The sequence below is a fragment of the Bradysia coprophila genome, chromosome IV (genome assembly GCF_014529535.1).
Source record: "Bradysia coprophila strain Holo2 chromosome IV, BU_Bcop_v1, whole genome shotgun sequence".
Taxonomy (NCBI): Eukaryota; Metazoa; Arthropoda; class Insecta; order Diptera; family Sciaridae; genus Bradysia; species Bradysia coprophila.
In genome coordinates, this window is record NC_050738.1 from 6,045,112 (window position 1) to 6,061,869 (window position 16,758).

A 16,758-nucleotide genomic window follows, 5' to 3' on the forward strand; every position below is an offset into this window, starting at 1 on the left:
AAAAAGTGAACAAGTGTGGAAGGAGTAGACGAAGAGAGAAACGCAAAAGAAAAACGGAGTCCTATTAATATTTAAAGAGAGAGCTAAACAAAGTCGACTCGTCTAAAATCGAGGATTGATATGTTAGTCTTACTGAAACTGAAACACTTTAATAATTTAAATGTAAAATCAAAAACAAAATATCAACGTAGAGTGTAAAATTAGTGTAAATTATTTGTCGAATGGAAGTGAATGCGGGTGAATGAGTGTGTGTGTGTGTGAAAATGGATGGAATGACAAAATTGAAATTTAATTGCAAAGATTAGGATAAAGAAAAACCGAAAACAAAACTTACAAAGAATTGATAAATTTAACATTTTAGTTTATTGTAATAAAAACCTACAATTGATGATTGACATTTCAACATTTTTTAAAAAATTAAATTATAAATTATGACTGCAAACTTCACTTCATCATTAGTTTTGTGTAAAAAGAATTATTTATTGTTTATAGATCGTATTGTTGTAGTCAACGTAATTTTAGTTAGCATACCAGGAAAACAATTTAGCGAAAACTATATCACAATTTTCACAACTTTGCTAATTTGTTTCCGACAAAAGAAAACTTATTTTAGGATATCTAGCAATGTTCAATCTTTCGTTAATAAAATATTGGCCAGATGTTATGAATGTTATAAAAATCATCGTGTTTTTCATTGATTTCCTTTTCCTTTCATTTTGTACCTTTGTAGTGCAGTTCATTCCATCGAAGTGTCCTGTAAATAGAAATTCCCGAAAATTCGATTAAAGAAATGGAAGGAAATGAAAGATCTCACGGATCAATTCTTAGGTCTTGAAAAATAAATTCTCAGTCGATATCATTTCATAGGTCTCTGTCTCTACTACCGCGAAGACTATCTGTGAGACTAAAACTCTCGGTTCAACTTGTTGAAGTATTTTTTTAGCCTCGTAATTAGTCTCCACGGTATCAGAGCCATATACGCAATAGAAAGTCATCTGCCAGTTGAAAAGTCAATTAATAGTACATTATGATACCGGTGAATATGGCCATCATTATGTCAATGGCACGTTTCACTCGTTTTTGTGTAATATAACCTCGAGTTATTTATGCTCGACATATTCACTGGTAACATATTGTACTATTACATGCTACATACGTCGAAAACCGCACTTTTCATGTTTCAAACACTACTTTTGACGCTCTTAGCATGTAATAGTACATTACTATGCAAGGGAAGTAAAGTGATATCTCGTATCCAGATGAGAAAAAGTATCCGAGGGCGGCAGCCCGAGGTACTTTTACTCATCGTGATACGAGATATCACTTTATTTTCCGTGTGTAGTACGACGTTTTACTATGCGAGTGATGTAAAGGTTATTGCCTATACATGAATTAGCCTTGTTACATGCACCAGCATAGTAAAATCCATTACATAACTCGGGATAAAAATTAAAATCGCGCTTTAATGTGTTTATTGATCTCGGCTACGCTTCCGATCAACAAGATTAACACGAAAACTTTACTTTTCATCTTTTTATCACGATGGGTTAGAGTACCCCGGGCTATAATATTACTCATCTGGAAACAAGATAGAAAATTTCTTCCCTTGTACAATAAGGTACTGTTGTAAGACCTAAAAATTGACCTGTTCCGTGAGTTAGAGAAAAGTTAGAAAAGTAACAACTCGCACATTCCGCTCGGCTTTAATGAATACGAATCTGCAATTACTTCAGCAATCCAAACATATTTGTATGGGATTCCAGATCCTCCAGGTAAGTTTCAACACTTCACTGTTTTTTCGCCTATTTCAAATTATTTTAATTAAGTTCTAGACAATTCTTAAGGCAATTCTTAAATTCTAAAGCGGGTCTGGCTGTATTTACGCCTGAATTTTAAGAATTCTCAATCTTGATGATGATCATACCTTTTATTTGAACCGTCGGTAACCTCCTTGCTCGGCCATATTATCAGTAGCTGTTGTTTGTAATAATCAGATTCATGTTCTTTTTACAGTGTGTTCATATTTAAAAAGAACAATTTTAGATTTATCAGAGTTTTAAAAGTCATCGATGTTCCCAGTGAATTAAGTGTTTCCCAGTCTATGATATTTTGGCGTGAAATTTGAATTCGCTAAGGGATTTTCAAAATTTGTACCAAAATATTATAACCTGGAAACACTTTATTGACTGGGAACATCGATGACTTTTAAAACTCTAAAAAATCTCAGATATGTTCCGAACTAAAAAAAAACCACTGTATGAGGAGAATTGTTAAACAAAAAAAATGTCCAGGGAAAATGGTCTCAAACTCGAATTTGTAGCCCGTTTGCATTTTGTGCATGTTCACGCCTGAAGTTAAAAAGGTCAAGAGTACATTAAATTCCATATAAGATTGACGTCAAGCGACAAGGAAAAACCTTTGATTTAGCTTTGAGCTTACGAAACAGTGAAGATAAAGTTCAGTTGAGCACAATGGTTTTCAATTAGCTGCTGGTGAGTATGATAATATTTTCGAATAATGCGATGCGTAGATGGAATTTCTTTTCGAAGTGATTGTGTTATGAGTACTCTTCAACGAAAGTGATTCAGCAATCGATGGATTGATTGACATATAAAGCTAATTGACTGTTATACAATATAACAATCAGTTAAGTTATTATGGAAATGAACGGATTGTAGAGTAGTGTAGAAATTGCCGATATTCTTTCACAGATAGCAAGAACATCGACGAACTTATTTTTTTTTATCTGAGCAACGCACTACAATAACGTTCTTGTAGTGCGTTGATATGAGTCAACAGGTTTTGATCAGAAATCTTTTACTTCATTTTGTTATAAAAAAGCTCCAGACTTTCATCGTCGCATGGCCTTCACAATCAAACGTGAATTTTAATTTTTAACATATTTTCTACTCACTTTGTATACCATAACCATTAACCATAACCGTCATCGACAATGAAAATTAAATGTCACTTAATTGTTGCTCCGTGTGCGCCTTAATTGCTCCGCGAACGACAGGTAATTAATAATTAAAAAGGTCGTAAATTTTCAAGTTTTATCTCTGCAAAAAAATTGTTCAATCAATAAATCTTTTTGCTTGCGCTTTAGCCATCGCTGTTGGCATATACAACGACATGATGGCACTCGAAACTTCATTACTTCAATCCTAATCTGAGTTTTTAAAGTACTGGAAATGCCGGGCAGCGATTTCTTACTCAATGATCAAGATAGATACTGTAAAATTCACTGAAATAATAAACGAAAAGATAAAATGGGCGCCGAAAATAACCAAACTTCAATCGGTGTGCGAAGTTCAAAAGCACTGAATAGATAGGTATTGCTGGTTAACACAAAATCTTTTACTTCTTTTGTTAATTGTTAAGCTATTTAAGAGTTATGAGTTAAACATTGTCGATAACCGATTAAATGTTCCTATATTCTGTATTTTTCTTAGTTGTTGGAGCCAAGGTACTTACATAGTGGGTCCTAACTATATCTATCTTGGTCGTAGAGTTACACTAGTGAGGGCATGGTGGCACCCAAAAATTACATGGCCACCCAGAGATGTTTAAAAATGACAGCGCCACCATGCCATCCTCTCGAGTGTAACTCTAAGATCTTGATTGAATTTAAAATAAAAATTAAAGATAATTCTGACATCCACGTCCAGGTTTGTATGAAAATATCCAACCATTTTTTTCGTTGTTTTGTTGGATTTGATAACTAACCTTTCTGTCAGAATTATCTCCATAGACTGTTATAATTTTAATTATTTTAATGAAATGATTTGTAATGAAACTTAATTGTAATATTTAAACATATTTTTTATCGGAGTTTTAGTGCGGGAGAGGACGCTTTCTTCGACAATAAATACAGACTGTTATAATGATCAAGGTTCTGAAAGAACAGGTTAAGACACTTTCGAGTTTATCACGAAGGCGATGTGATCAAAATTTTCCTGTACCGCCAATTAGGTTTGGACAATTTAATATGACGATTTCAACTTACCAAAAAAAAAGTTTTTTTCAAGTTGACTTTTCAAACAATATACATGTCGAAATTATCAAGATTTGTGTTTCACCCGCCTTCGTAAGTGTCTTAACCTGTTCTTTCAGAACCTTGATGATGATAGAGAAGGAAATATAACTCAAACCAAGGTTCTGAAAGAACAGGTTAAGAAACTTCTGAGTTGATCACGAATGCAGTGACACATAAATTTTGACAAATAGATACATTTTGTTGAAGACACTCATTACAGATTGTTTGAAATGTCAACTTGATAAAAATTTCGTGAGTGTCTCAACCTGTTCTGTCACAACCTGGACTCAAACTACTTTTTAAACTTACAAACTTATTCAAGCCCACATATTGCGTCTAAATATTATATGCAAAAATGCAATGACAAGTCCCGCAAGACAAGGTATAATTAAGGAAGTCTTCGGACATCTCGCTCTGGCCTTAAAACAGTCTATAATAGTATGTTACATACCGCTTCGCGTCGCTCCATCCCTGGACGTTTTCACCACCTGGGTCTAAAACACACCTTTTTGATCCGTGGTTTGTATACTATTTTTCTTCCTGGAGTACCAAAGTCACATTCCGAACAAAACATAACAACAAAACTGAACAACATACCGGTGCAAAAGCATTCCATATTAATGCCGAAAGTAATCCGTATGAATGCCTAAAGAAGTCCGTTCCGTGTGCATGTGTTCTCACAAATGTCGAAAAATAAGCAATCTGTAGGAATGCCGAAAGACATCCGAATGAATGCCGAAAGCAGTCCGTATGAATACTGAAAGCAATCCTTATGAATGCATTGTCACAAAACACTAAAAACATTACATTCGCGTACATACAACAACTTGACACATTTGGGAAAGAATAAAGATAGGATCGAAAATGACATAAGCGGGAATGAAAATTGAGAGAAAATAGTAGGGGAGAATGTTGCTCTTTCGGTACTAAATTTGGTGAGTGAATGTGACGGTTTTGGTACTACAGGAAGAAAAATATGTTTTTCTGTTTTTATCGACTTTTTTGAATTTCGTTCGTACAAAATCCGTTAGAAGTCGCCCTAGTCGCCCAGATCACTGACAGTTTGACCAACATCACAAAAATATATTTTTACTTTGAAAGTTTTGAAATATTTTCAAACGCCACGGAAATTCCATTGAGTTATTATTATTGAGACCTACCAACAATACTACAATTTATCCAACAATGTCTGTACAACTGGACCCAAGAGAAGTCCTAGCTCACCTAAACAGTATGGGCTATCGGAATATTTCCGCTGAGATTCTCAAAGAATTCATGAAAAGTAAACGTTTTTGAGTGAATTCCAATCATTTTTCCATTTAAATAAACAACAACAAAATTCACATTCTCAGATCTAAAACGACTGATCACATACGAGACTAGGTACTCTCTTCAATCACCGCATAACAACAACGTCAATCCGGCAGCGCATCTCAACAAAAAGGACATCCAAAATCATTTCGAAAAGTTGTACAGAACAACAACCGAGGCTACAAAAGCGAGAATCAGTGCGAGATTGAAACGGACCGACAGAGAAAATGACAATCCATATGATCCATACAAGTTTGACCGAATACGTGTGGATGAAGACGCTGCTCGAGAGATTCCGAAGAGACAATGCAATACAGCAGTAAATCAACAGAACCGACACAGTCACAACGTAATTCCGCCGAAAATTAGCGAAAATGGTAAGTTTTGACGGTCACGAATTTATTAGACCATCAACAGGTCTATTCAGGACAAGATTTTGTTAATCATTTTGTCTTTCCATTTAAGTGGTAAAACGGTCTCAGACAGCACGACCAGCTTCTACGACACCATCATACTACATTCGTAACACTCCGACCGATCTCTATCAAAATTACCAAAGAGAATGGAGTCGATTCAAGCATCTGCTTCCTGGCGAACATCCACGCTTCACTGAGCGTCAGGTCATTCGGAAGAGAATGGAAACGATACAGAAATCGCAAACGAAACCGAAAGTAAGTGAAATAAAAATTGGGCTGCAGATTTGAAGTTACAAAAGTTGTCCTTTCAGGTATTTGTTCTGATGAATGATGACAACACAAAAGTTATTCGTCGCACGGCATCCGAGTATCCATGATCGTGGAAATGAGACTGAATTTCGATTACAATTTCTAAGATTTTTTTTATTTTAATTAAATGGATGACACCACGGTTACATTGTATGTCACTACGACTTCTGATTAAGGTTAAACTTCCGGTTCATATGATTTCCGTCGGTACGATGCATGTGGAAGAGTAATTTATCCTGAATCTTTTCAATGGCTGGAACCGTTAACACCAGTGTGTGATATTTCAACATTGAATAGACGTTCAGACCGTAGACTGGGCAAATGTGTACTTGTGGAATGGCATCCGTAGCGGCGGTAATGTTCCTCGGGCTGTAATCGTCATCGTCAACTATCAAAACCGACGGACCCCACAATCGTTCGTCGATTAATTTCAATAGATATTCCGGATCATCGGTCGGCACATTCAGATTCTGAACGATTTTCAAGTCGTCTTGAGCTAATTTAACCGACAGCATTGACACCAGACCATGGACTCGACGATAGTATCCCAACATGTAGAAATGTGGTGTGGGCGAACGAGGACCATGAGCTCGTCCACCACCACGCCACAACGGTGATCGAATGGATCCGTGACGTGCTTTTCCCAATCCCTTTTGAGGCCACGGCTTTCGACCGCCACCGCTGCGCTCCATTCGATTCTGTGAACTAGCCATACTCACAAAGCGATACATCCGTTGCCAATGAAAATTCTGATGAATAAGGTCAATGCGAGGCATGGCGGCAAATACTTCTGGATGCAAATCCATCAGTCCGACCTTTTGTGATTCTAAGGTATCTAAATTTTCGATCCATGCTTGCCGTGGTTGTATGAATTTCGGTTTCACGATTTGTGTGTTAAGTGGTAGAATTAATGGTTTTGACGCTTCTGTTACTACAGTGGAGCAATACCGTAGACGTCCGGATCCCGGTAAAATCGTTTTTAATATTGATTTGAACATAATTTTGCGAAGAGTTGCAAAATTATGATCCGCAAAAAAACAAAAATATTGCCGACACAACCTCACAACATTATGTCATCGGTGTCAGGGTAAGTTTTTGTAAGTTTTTCAACATGGAAGTAAATTGGCGGAAATTTTCAAAAAATCATTTTCACTGAATGCAGTAGATAGTAAACAGCCTCGATGAAGCGGTTAACAGTGGTAATGTCTGTAATGTTTGTCCTCATTAGAACAGTTGAAACGTCAGTAAAAAAGAGCGCGGTTCACTTACCATTTGGTGAACAAGACTCGCTCTATAAGTTAAAGAGGGGGCTCGTAAATGGCATTTTGACAACGAGTCACTTTATTGATAAGTTTATTAAAGAAAGTCATAATAAATGTAGTTTTTCGAATTTCTAGATTAATTACCATCTCATATTATGTAAAATTATGTTATTTGCTCTTGAAAATCTTCTGTTTATTTAGCTAACGGTAAGTAAATCAGCAGGCAGAGCTCATTGCTTTTTCCGTTATTCTCTTTCGCAGTCAATAGCAAGGTTCTTTCAGAACCTTGTCAATAGCACGTAAATCTTCACTTTAATATATCTTTTCGAAGTTCTTTCTTCGGCATTTTTTAACCCCGTACGAAGTACGAAGGGGCTTACAGGATTACGATGCCGTGTGTAATTGATGGAATTCGAAGCAGACGGTAAGGGCAAAGTGTTTGCCTATGTTCGTAGATAACGAATCCACAATAAAAATTTTGTCTGTCCGTCTGTCCGTCTGTCACGTCGATATCTTGAGTAAATCAAATCCGATTTCAAAATTTTTTTTTTCCCTGAAAGATAGTCAAAATAGTGAGGCTAAGTTCGAAGATGTGCGATTTTGGGTCGACCCTTCCGGAGCTGGGGCCCAATAAGTTCCTAACTGTTTTTCGGCGATATCTCCAGACATTGAAGCACTACACTTGTAAGTGATACGTCAAATGAAAGGTATTTACAATGCCGATCGACAAAAAAAAAGTTTATGAAAATTGGATGACCGACTCGTGAGTTAGACCCCTTGGTGTGAACTAGGTACAGGGCGGCAAGCCGTTTTTGCTTGTAGGTTGGCCAAATTTGAACGTATTTAGATGGATTTTGCATTATTAGATAGGTATTGACCGTACCAATCAGGGAAAAAAAAGTTTATGAAATTCGATTCACCGGAGCGTGAGCTAGGTCTCTTGGAGTGAGCTTATATGTGGCTACTCGGCCGTACAGTGAAGGTGGTGTTTTTTGTTAATATCTCGAGTAAACTTTGACCGAATTTCATAATTTTTTTTTGTTTGAAAGGTACTAACGAATGTAAAGCAGCCGTACTACTTTCCACCTCCTTACAAAATGGCCGTCGGCCGCCATTTTGGATTTTTGTAAAATCAATATAAATCGGTGAAAATGATACTTACTTAATTTTAGGTAAATTCGAAATTTGTGTTACATTTGAAAGGAACGTCGTACGGGGCTTCGTAATTGCGCTATGCACAATTTTTAAGACGTACACATTTCATAAGAATTTTACTTTACCGACGTTTACGGGCGCAGTAGGCTTACGGTAAGAGTAGGGCGACGGACGAACTACGGGTTTGTACGGGGCTCAGTCGCAGCAAACGCTCCGACTGTTCTGACGGCTCGTTTAATAATCATTCTTCTAAGCTAGGCTTACATTAAATCACCTGGTACTTGTCAAAAAGAGTCTACCCGGCGTTCAAAAATATTTTAGGTTGACCCAATACCCTCTCTAGAGTATTGGTTGACCTGAAAAATAGCATGGACGAATGAATTGAAATGATTTTATTCTTAATCCAGGCTTAATTTATGTGGAAAAAAATTAGAAAATATCGGTAAAATTGGGGAATACAGAAAAATTAGGGAAAAATGATGAAAACAATTAAATGTTTTCCTCAAAATAGTCCATGGTGAACATTCATTCATTGATGAAAAATCCCGCTGTGAATAAACTTTGACAGTTTTCTGCTCTTTGTTAACACGATCACTTTAGTAAATTTCAACAGATTTTCCAAAAAAATGTATTCGATGAAGTATTGAAATCCTCAGGTGAAGTTCACAAATGGGTGGTATTGGTTCAACCATCTGAGAGTAGTTCTCAAAAGAAGCCTTTTCTACTTTATGTTAACGTGATAACCAGAGGAATTCTTAACCGATTTAAAAAAAAGAATTGTTTGGTGGAGAATGGAATTCCTGAGGTTCCACGATGGATTATGATCTAGCTGAATTTTTGTATCCTATTTTCAATAGTACTTGTTATGTGATTTTGCCAAAGACGAGTAAATATTAAGGAGCGTGAGATTTGAGCCCTTTTTTAACCGGGGAATTTTATAGACAATAACACTCTAGTGAGAAAGAAAAAACAGAATTTAATTATTAATGAGAGATTAAGACCGTTCTAGTAGGTCTTCTTTTAATTTTGTTTTTGTGGCCTTCAAAATTACATTTCATTGAAATAAATCAATAAATCATTACCAATACAAAAAACTATTGAGAAGTTCAGACAGTCAAGGGATCTGACCCATCCAACAAGTGGGAACTAGGCTGATTTTGTCTACGAGTTATTATACCTAGAGATTAAATTTTGAGCAAAGTTACGTAAAATATGTGGTCCCAACATGAAATACGAAATGTTTATTGGTATGTGTTAAAATTATACGAAATGTGTATCTTATACAAACTGATCTCAGGACCACATTTCGTCGTACAAATTTCCACTCTAGGTATTCTCTTAGAATTTTGTTGTCACAAATTGATAGTCGCTTAGTAATAGAAATCGATAAATGAAAATTAGTCGAAAAGGAGGTCGGTGTCGAACAAGAAGCTAATAAACGTTCCGTAGAGGATGATTTAGACAGACGACAGTTTTCAGTTTTAGGAGTACTATAACGACAAACGAAACCATACTGAATATAGGACATCTCTTCTTTTGGTTACACGTAAGGTAAGGTAAGGTAAAAATCTTAAGCGAACGTCTTCTTCTTCTTGTTATTACTGATTCAAACATTTAAGATTTGAGCAATTGAAATTTCCAACCAGAGTTATTTCCTCATTGTCCTGAACGGATTCAGCTAACCCGAACCTTGATTTTTTATTTTTAACTTCATCGTCAAAGAATAATTGGAAAAATTCAGACAAAATAAAATATTGCAGATGGCTCGCAACTTGAAAATGAAAATTTTGTCGTCATAAAGCTAGTTGAAATTGGTTGATCTTAAGAGTTGATGGGATAGTAACGAACAATTCGCTTTGCATTCAGAATGAAGACAGAAGAATGAACTCCGTCACCACTGTTTACTGGTCAATTTATTCTAAGCTCTTTCATAGTTACTTTCGGATCATTCCGCACGATATAATCAAAACATTTCAATTTTTTGCCAAAATTTTTTATTGTTTTCAAAGAGTGGCAGCTCCTGGATTATAAGTAAGCAAAATCGAGCTCCCGTCCTCCATAATAGAAAACTGCGAGTTAGTAAAATGGTTGTTAAAAAACGCAACGATTCATGAAAAGAGTGGTGTGGTTTAGATGCTTAACTAAAATCAAGAGATGATTGTGACATTATGTGGTTAGAGACAACTAGAAACTGGTATCGAATCCACCAATACTGCACGGTTGAGTTTATGTTATAGTGTTGACCTGAAAGAAAATTTTCCACAAATTTTAGTGAAATGCAAACGCAAAGGGGGGCTTTGTCACACTTACAATATCGTCAATCTTTAAAATGGATCGTACGGTTTCAGTAGCCAATGTAATGGCAGCTGTAGAAACTAGCAACGGCTGAACTACATTTTCGGCCAAAATGTCTGTGATTGCTCCCTTTCGCACATTGATGCCAGCGTTTTTCTCTCCTTGTGCATGACGATTTCTCAATTCAGTCACCGTTGCAATGGGATTCAGACCAGCATTTTCCGCTAGCGTTGATGGAATCACTTCCATTGCTTCCGCATAAGCCCGGAAGCAATAAGCATCAACGCCATCCACAGTATTCGAATGGGCAGCCAATTGTAAGGCCATCTCAATTTCTGGTGCACCACCGCCAGCGATCAAAGCACGATTCTTCACCAAACACCGAATGACACACAATGCATCGTGAATGGAACGGTCGGCTTCCTCCAAAACCAATTTGTTCGATCCACGAACAACAATCGAAACGGTTCGACCTTGGTTCTGGATGCCGGTGACCTTAACGAATTTGTTGGAGCCACTGGCAACTTCTTCGACCAGATCGGCGTTTACCAAACTTTCGGCAACGAAGTGATCCAATGAAGCAATTGGACGACAGCTCAATGTTTTGCAAACAAATTCGATGTCTTCACGTTCGATGTCCTTGATGACCATGACTTTGATTTTATCCAAAAAGTGAAGAGCAAGATCAGAGACTGCATCGCGTAGGATTGACTTTTGAACCAACAGAACATTACATCCGGCCTTCTTAATCTGTTTGACGATATTGAGAATGTAGGCACGTTCCTCCTTAAGTACTCGATCCATAGCAGCGTAATCCGAAACAACGACATTGTGGTCCATCTGGGGAAAAGGATGAAATAGAATCAAAGTTGCATAGAGGAGCAAACCACCGATCAGTGTGTTTACACATTCAGATTAGACTTACATCGGTTTTTGGTGGTGAAATGCAGAACTGAATCAAGCCAATCTTTGCCTTTTCCAAACGTTTCGGTCCGTTGGTACCAGCCGATCGTTGTGTGAACACCAATCCATCGACCAATTCCGTATCTTCAATGGTGCCACCCAAGCTACGGATAACTTTGATGTTTTTCAAATCGACACGATTTTCCTGGCCAGCTTCAGTGACCTTCAAAACTGCATCGACAGCCAATGGTGCCAGTGTACTGCTCTGCTGCGATACAACTTTGGAATTCAACGATGTCGACGCCGACTTAATCAAAATATCTCGATCGGTCAGTTCAATCGGTCGCGACATTTCCGTTAGAATTTGGACAGCTTTGGTAGAACAGCGTTGGAATGCATCTGAGATGGCTGTCGGATGGATGCCAATATGTAACAAACGTTCGGCGGCCTCCAAAAGTGCACCGGCAGTTACTACGACGGATGTTGTACCGTCACCAGCTTCAACGTCTTGTGCACGCGATAATTCAACCAACATTTTTGCAGCCGGATGAAGGACATTCATTTGCTTGAGAATGGTGGCTCCGTCGTTTGTGATCGTTACTTCACCGTTACCGGCTTGAATCTGTTCCGAGAAAATTCGTTAGAATTGGTTGTCGGAATGGGAATCTTATGTTGGTCACAGTCAATCTTGAATGTCTTACCATTTTGTCCATTCCTCTCGGCCCCAAACTGGTTCGGATTGCATCGGACACAGCTGAAATGAGATTCTTTTTTAAGAATTGTAATCATTGGCCGAGAGTGACAATACTCGGATTTATAATCTTTGGGAACTGTCATCCGGGAAGGCTTATTTCAACACCAAAATATTTCTACTAACTTAAGGGATTGAACACCTCGAGGTCTTTACATCTGAAATTCTGTCACTATTCGAAGCACATAAGTCTCGTTGGTTAGATACCCCCCACTAAATCTATTTCTCTCGGTGATTCATGAAATTAAAGAAGATCTAACGGATCCTCACAATGTCCAAAACACTAACGTCACTAGAACTTTTGCGTGTCAATGAATTGAATAGTGAAATGACTGATGGGACGAACAAATAATTAGACCATACCGGTTCTGAAATGTCTGCCAAATAAATTTCAAATTTTATTTACAAGTCAGATGACTCAGTAAAATGTGAGGTTATGCAATTTCGGAGCTACACAAAAACCTCTTTTCCTCTGTTTAATCTATGACAACATTGATGTACCGATCAGTGATACGAAAATATTCCATCTTCTTAAGCTATGTCAGTGAATTGTGACTAAAAATCGCAATATTTAGAAAAAATGCTGCGAGAACGTTCGAGAAGAACTTGCTTTGTTGACTACACACCCACAGGCGAACAACTGGTCACAAATTTCCAGTTTTCTTAACTGAATCCGAATTCATTTTGAATGAGGATCACTTCACGTTTACGACTTTTACAAAAGAGACGAAGTACACTTGCAATTGCACCAAATTCGCTAAAAAATCTCACCTTTAGCGGCATTGATATTACTAGCCCGTACATCGGCCGGTTTACTTTTGTCTTTGTACGCCTGTCCTTGCGGTTTTTTCATAACAACTGCTTTTGGTGCCATCGTGAAACTTGAATAATTGGTGTAATTTCTACGATTTACCGACGAACAAATAATTTATTAAAAAATTTCAGGTGCAATTTGTGTGAGAAACGAATCCAACGTGAGGACACAATTTGTTGAAGCACTAACCTGAGTGACGTTTAAATTGGGATCGATTGTAACTTAGCCTTTTGCTCTCTTTGTCCGGATGTCATCATTTTGAATATGTTTTACTTTCGGTAAATTACGATAGATGGAGTTGGTGATGTTGTTTTGAATTTTGGAGATCTTTTCAAAGTTTGCCGTTTACAAGTGTTCAGAGATATGAATTACTTCTGGACTTGCAAGTGTATTTCAGACGGAAATATTTTCTGTGCTCCTAAGGGTTAGTGAAGTGTTGCCGAAAGACATCCAATGGCAGAAAATGTGCTTATGTTCCGATTTCCAATAGTGAATCCGTGATTAAGGCGTTTGTATCGCCTCTGACCTCTGGCAGAGCCTCTATGGCCTCTGGTGACCTCCAAGACCAAATCATCAAAGCTACCCGGGTAAAAAAAAAAGTGGTTGTGAGACGTCTCTTCGAGACAGCTATTTTGTATGGAGGCGAGACGTCTCTTTTTTGACCTTTGAGACTGGATTAGTTCTCATAATTCATCCAAAATTCATCCGAATTCATCTGAAACTGTTGAGAAGTCTTGTTTTAAATGTCTTTCGGAGATGTTTGAGACTGGATGAGTAGTCTCTTTTCAAACTTTTACGAGACTTTATGAGAATGTCAGAGTGGTCTCATTTTGTATATTCTTCGAGAATGTTTGAGACTGAACGAGAATACTTTTTGTTGCACTTCAAGAGACTGGTGAGAAGTCTCATTTCGACCTGATTATACATTGTGAGACTGAAGGAGTGGTCTCATTTCGGCTTTTCGAGACGCTGTGAGACTGAAGGAGTGGTCTCATTTCGGCTTTTCGAGACGGTGTGAGACTGTAGGAGTGGTCTCATTTCGTCTTTTCGAGACGCTGTGAGACTGAAGGAGTGGTCTCATTTCGGCTTTTCGAGACGCTGTGAGACTGAAGGAGTGGTCTCATTTTGACTTTTTGAGACGATGTGAGACTGAAGGAGTGGTCTCATTAAGGATTTCTTAGACGTTATGAGAATGGATGAGTGGTCTCATTATGGATTTGTTAGACGTTATGAGAATGGATGAGTGGTCTCATTTTGATAAGAAGAAATAGGATAAAAAAGACTGTTTGAGTTTTTCCGATACCCTGTGAGACTTCTCATTTTTGAGTTTTTCCGAGACCCTTTGAGACTTCTCATTTTTGAGTTTTTCCGAGACCCTATGAGACTTCTCATTTTTGAGTTTTTCCGAGACCCTTTGAGACTTCTAATCTTTGAGTTTTTCCGAGACCCTTTGAGACTTTTTATTCTTGAGTTTTTCCGAGACCCTTTGAGACTTCTCATTTTTGAGTTTTTCCGAGACCCTATGAGACTTCTCATTTTTGAGTTTTTCCGAGACCCTTTGAGACTTCTCATTTTTGAGTTTTTCCGAGACCCTTTGAGACTCCTCATTTTTGAGTTTTTCCGATACCGTTTGAGACTACTCATATTTCATTGCTTTGGCCATGCTGTTAGACTATTTTCTTCTTTCGATATTATTTATCGGACGATTTGTTTATGTGAATATCTGTACTTCTATGTTGAGTTCATAGATGGCCACTGCCCTTTACTTTTCTTATAATTCGCTAGATCAAATTGACTGAAATTATGTAGAATCGTTAGTAATATTTTTTTTTTACCTTTTTGTAATGTTTTTTCCGGTCACCCATCCAAGTACTAACCGCGACGAATGATGCTTAACTTTCAATCTGGACGGCCATCGACGTTACTCATGTTGCTAAATCAGATATATGTATTTGTGGATCTAATTTTGAACCGTTGTTGCAATTTCCGAGACCAGATGAGTAGTCTCATTTCTAAAGTTTTTTCTACTTTTGAGACCCGTTGAATGGTCTCATTTGAAGAAAATATTTCCTTTGATTTGTGAGACCCGTTGAGTGGTCTCATTTGAAGAAAATATTTTCTTCGCTTTGTGAGACCCGTTGAGTGGTCTCATTTGAAGAAAATATTTTATTCCATTTTTGAGAACGGAAAAGTAGTCTTCTCATTTCGAAAAAAAAAATTTTCTTCCAATTTTGAGAACGGAAAAGTGTTCTCATTTCGAGAAAATATTTTCTTCCAATTTTGAGAACGGAAAAGTGTTCTCATTTCGAGAAAATATTTTCTTCCAATTTTGAGAACGGAAAAGTGGTCTCATTTCGAGAAAATATTTTATTCCATTTCTGAGAACGGAAAAGTGGTCTCATTTCGAGAAAATATTTTACTCCAATTTTGAGAACGGAAAAGTGGTCTCATTTCGAGAAAATATTTTATTGGAATTTTGAGAACGGAAAAGTGGTCTCATTTCGAGAAAATATTTTCTTCCAATTTTGAGAACGGAAAAGTGGTCTCATTTCGAGAAAATATTTTATTCCATTTTTGAGAACGGAAAAGTGGTCTCATTTCGAGAAAATATTTTCTTCCAATTTTGAGAACGGAAAAGTGGTCTCATTTCGAGAAAATATTTAATTCCATTTTTGAGAACGGAAAAGTGGTCTCATTTCGAGAAAATATTTTACTCCAATTTTGAGAACGGAAAAGAGTTCTCATTTCGAGAAAATATTTTACTCCAATTTTGAGAACGGAAAAGAGTTCTCATTTCGAGAAAATATTTTATTGGAATTTTGAGAACGGAAAAGTGGTCTCATTTCGAGAAAATATTTTCTTCCAATTTTGAGAACGGAAAAGTGGTCTCATTTCGAGAAAATATTTTATTCGAATTTTGAGAACGGAAAAGTGGTCTCATTTCGAGAAAATATTTTATTCCATTTTGAGAACGGAAAGTGGTCTCATTTCGAGAAAATATTTTCTTCCAATTTTGAGAACGGAAAAGTGGTCTCATTTCGAGAAAATATTTTCTTCCAATTTTGAGAACGGAAAAGTGGTCTCATTTCGAGAATAAAATATTTTCTCGAAATGAGACCACTTTTCTGTTCTCAAAATTCGAATAAAATATTTTCTCGAAATGAGACCACTTTTCCGTTCTCAAAATTCGAATAAAATATTTTCTCGAAATGAGACCACTTTTCCGTTCTCACAATTCGAATAAAATATTATCTCGAAATGAGACCACTTTTCCGTTCTCACAATTCGAATAAAATATTATCTCGAAATGAGACCACTTTTCCGTTCTCAAAATTCGAATAAAATATTTTCTCGAAATGAGACCACTTTTCCGTTCTCAAAATTCGAATAAAATATTTTCTCGAAATGAGACCACTTTTCCGTTCTCAAAATTCGAATAAAATATTTTCTCGAAATGAGACCACTTTTCCGTTCTCAAAATTCGAATAAAATATTTTCTCGAAATG

General features: G+C 37.0%; 3 protein-coding genes and 1 long non-coding RNA gene across 4 annotated transcripts; 1 reads left to right on the forward strand and 3 right to left on the reverse strand.

Moving 5' to 3' along the window:
- Positions 1-421: 421 nt before the first annotated feature.
- Positions 422-1,765, reverse strand: LOC119066819. The gene is made up of 2 exons (XR_005085807.1): positions 1,691-1,765; positions 422-754 (listed from the first exon to the last, which is right to left on the reverse strand). It is a non-coding gene; the product is annotated as an uncharacterized LOC119066819 (long non-coding RNA).
- Positions 1,766-5,115: 3,350 nt separating this feature from the next.
- Positions 5,116-6,230, forward strand: LOC119066790. The gene is made up of 4 exons (XM_037169452.1): positions 5,116-5,318; positions 5,389-5,724; positions 5,813-6,018; positions 6,075-6,230. The coding sequence occupies exons 1-4, from the start codon at positions 5,222-5,224 to the stop codon at positions 6,138-6,140; spliced, it is 705 nt and encodes a 234-aa protein (XP_037025347.1). The 5' UTR covers positions 5,116-5,221; the 3' UTR covers positions 6,141-6,230.
- On the reverse strand, positions 6,166-7,153 carry LOC119066785 (39S ribosomal protein L4, mitochondrial). Its single transcript, XM_037169447.1, has one exon. It carries the CDS (start codon positions 7,068-7,070, stop codon positions 6,231-6,233), a length of 840 nt encoding a protein of 279 aa, XP_037025342.1. The 5' UTR covers positions 7,071-7,153; the 3' UTR covers positions 6,166-6,230.
- A 3,307-nt stretch (positions 7,154-10,460) lies between these two features.
- On the reverse strand, positions 10,461-13,466 carry LOC119066762 (T-complex protein 1 subunit delta). Its single transcript, XM_037169397.1, has 5 exons — positions 13,210-13,466; positions 12,389-12,441; positions 11,710-12,309; positions 10,800-11,624; positions 10,461-10,733 (listed from the first exon to the last, which is right to left on the reverse strand). Exons 1-5 carry the CDS (start codon positions 13,310-13,312, stop codon positions 10,716-10,718), a joined length of 1,599 nt encoding a protein of 532 aa, XP_037025292.1. The 5' UTR covers positions 13,313-13,466; the 3' UTR covers positions 10,461-10,715.
- Between the last annotated feature and the right edge of the window lie 3,292 nt (positions 13,467-16,758).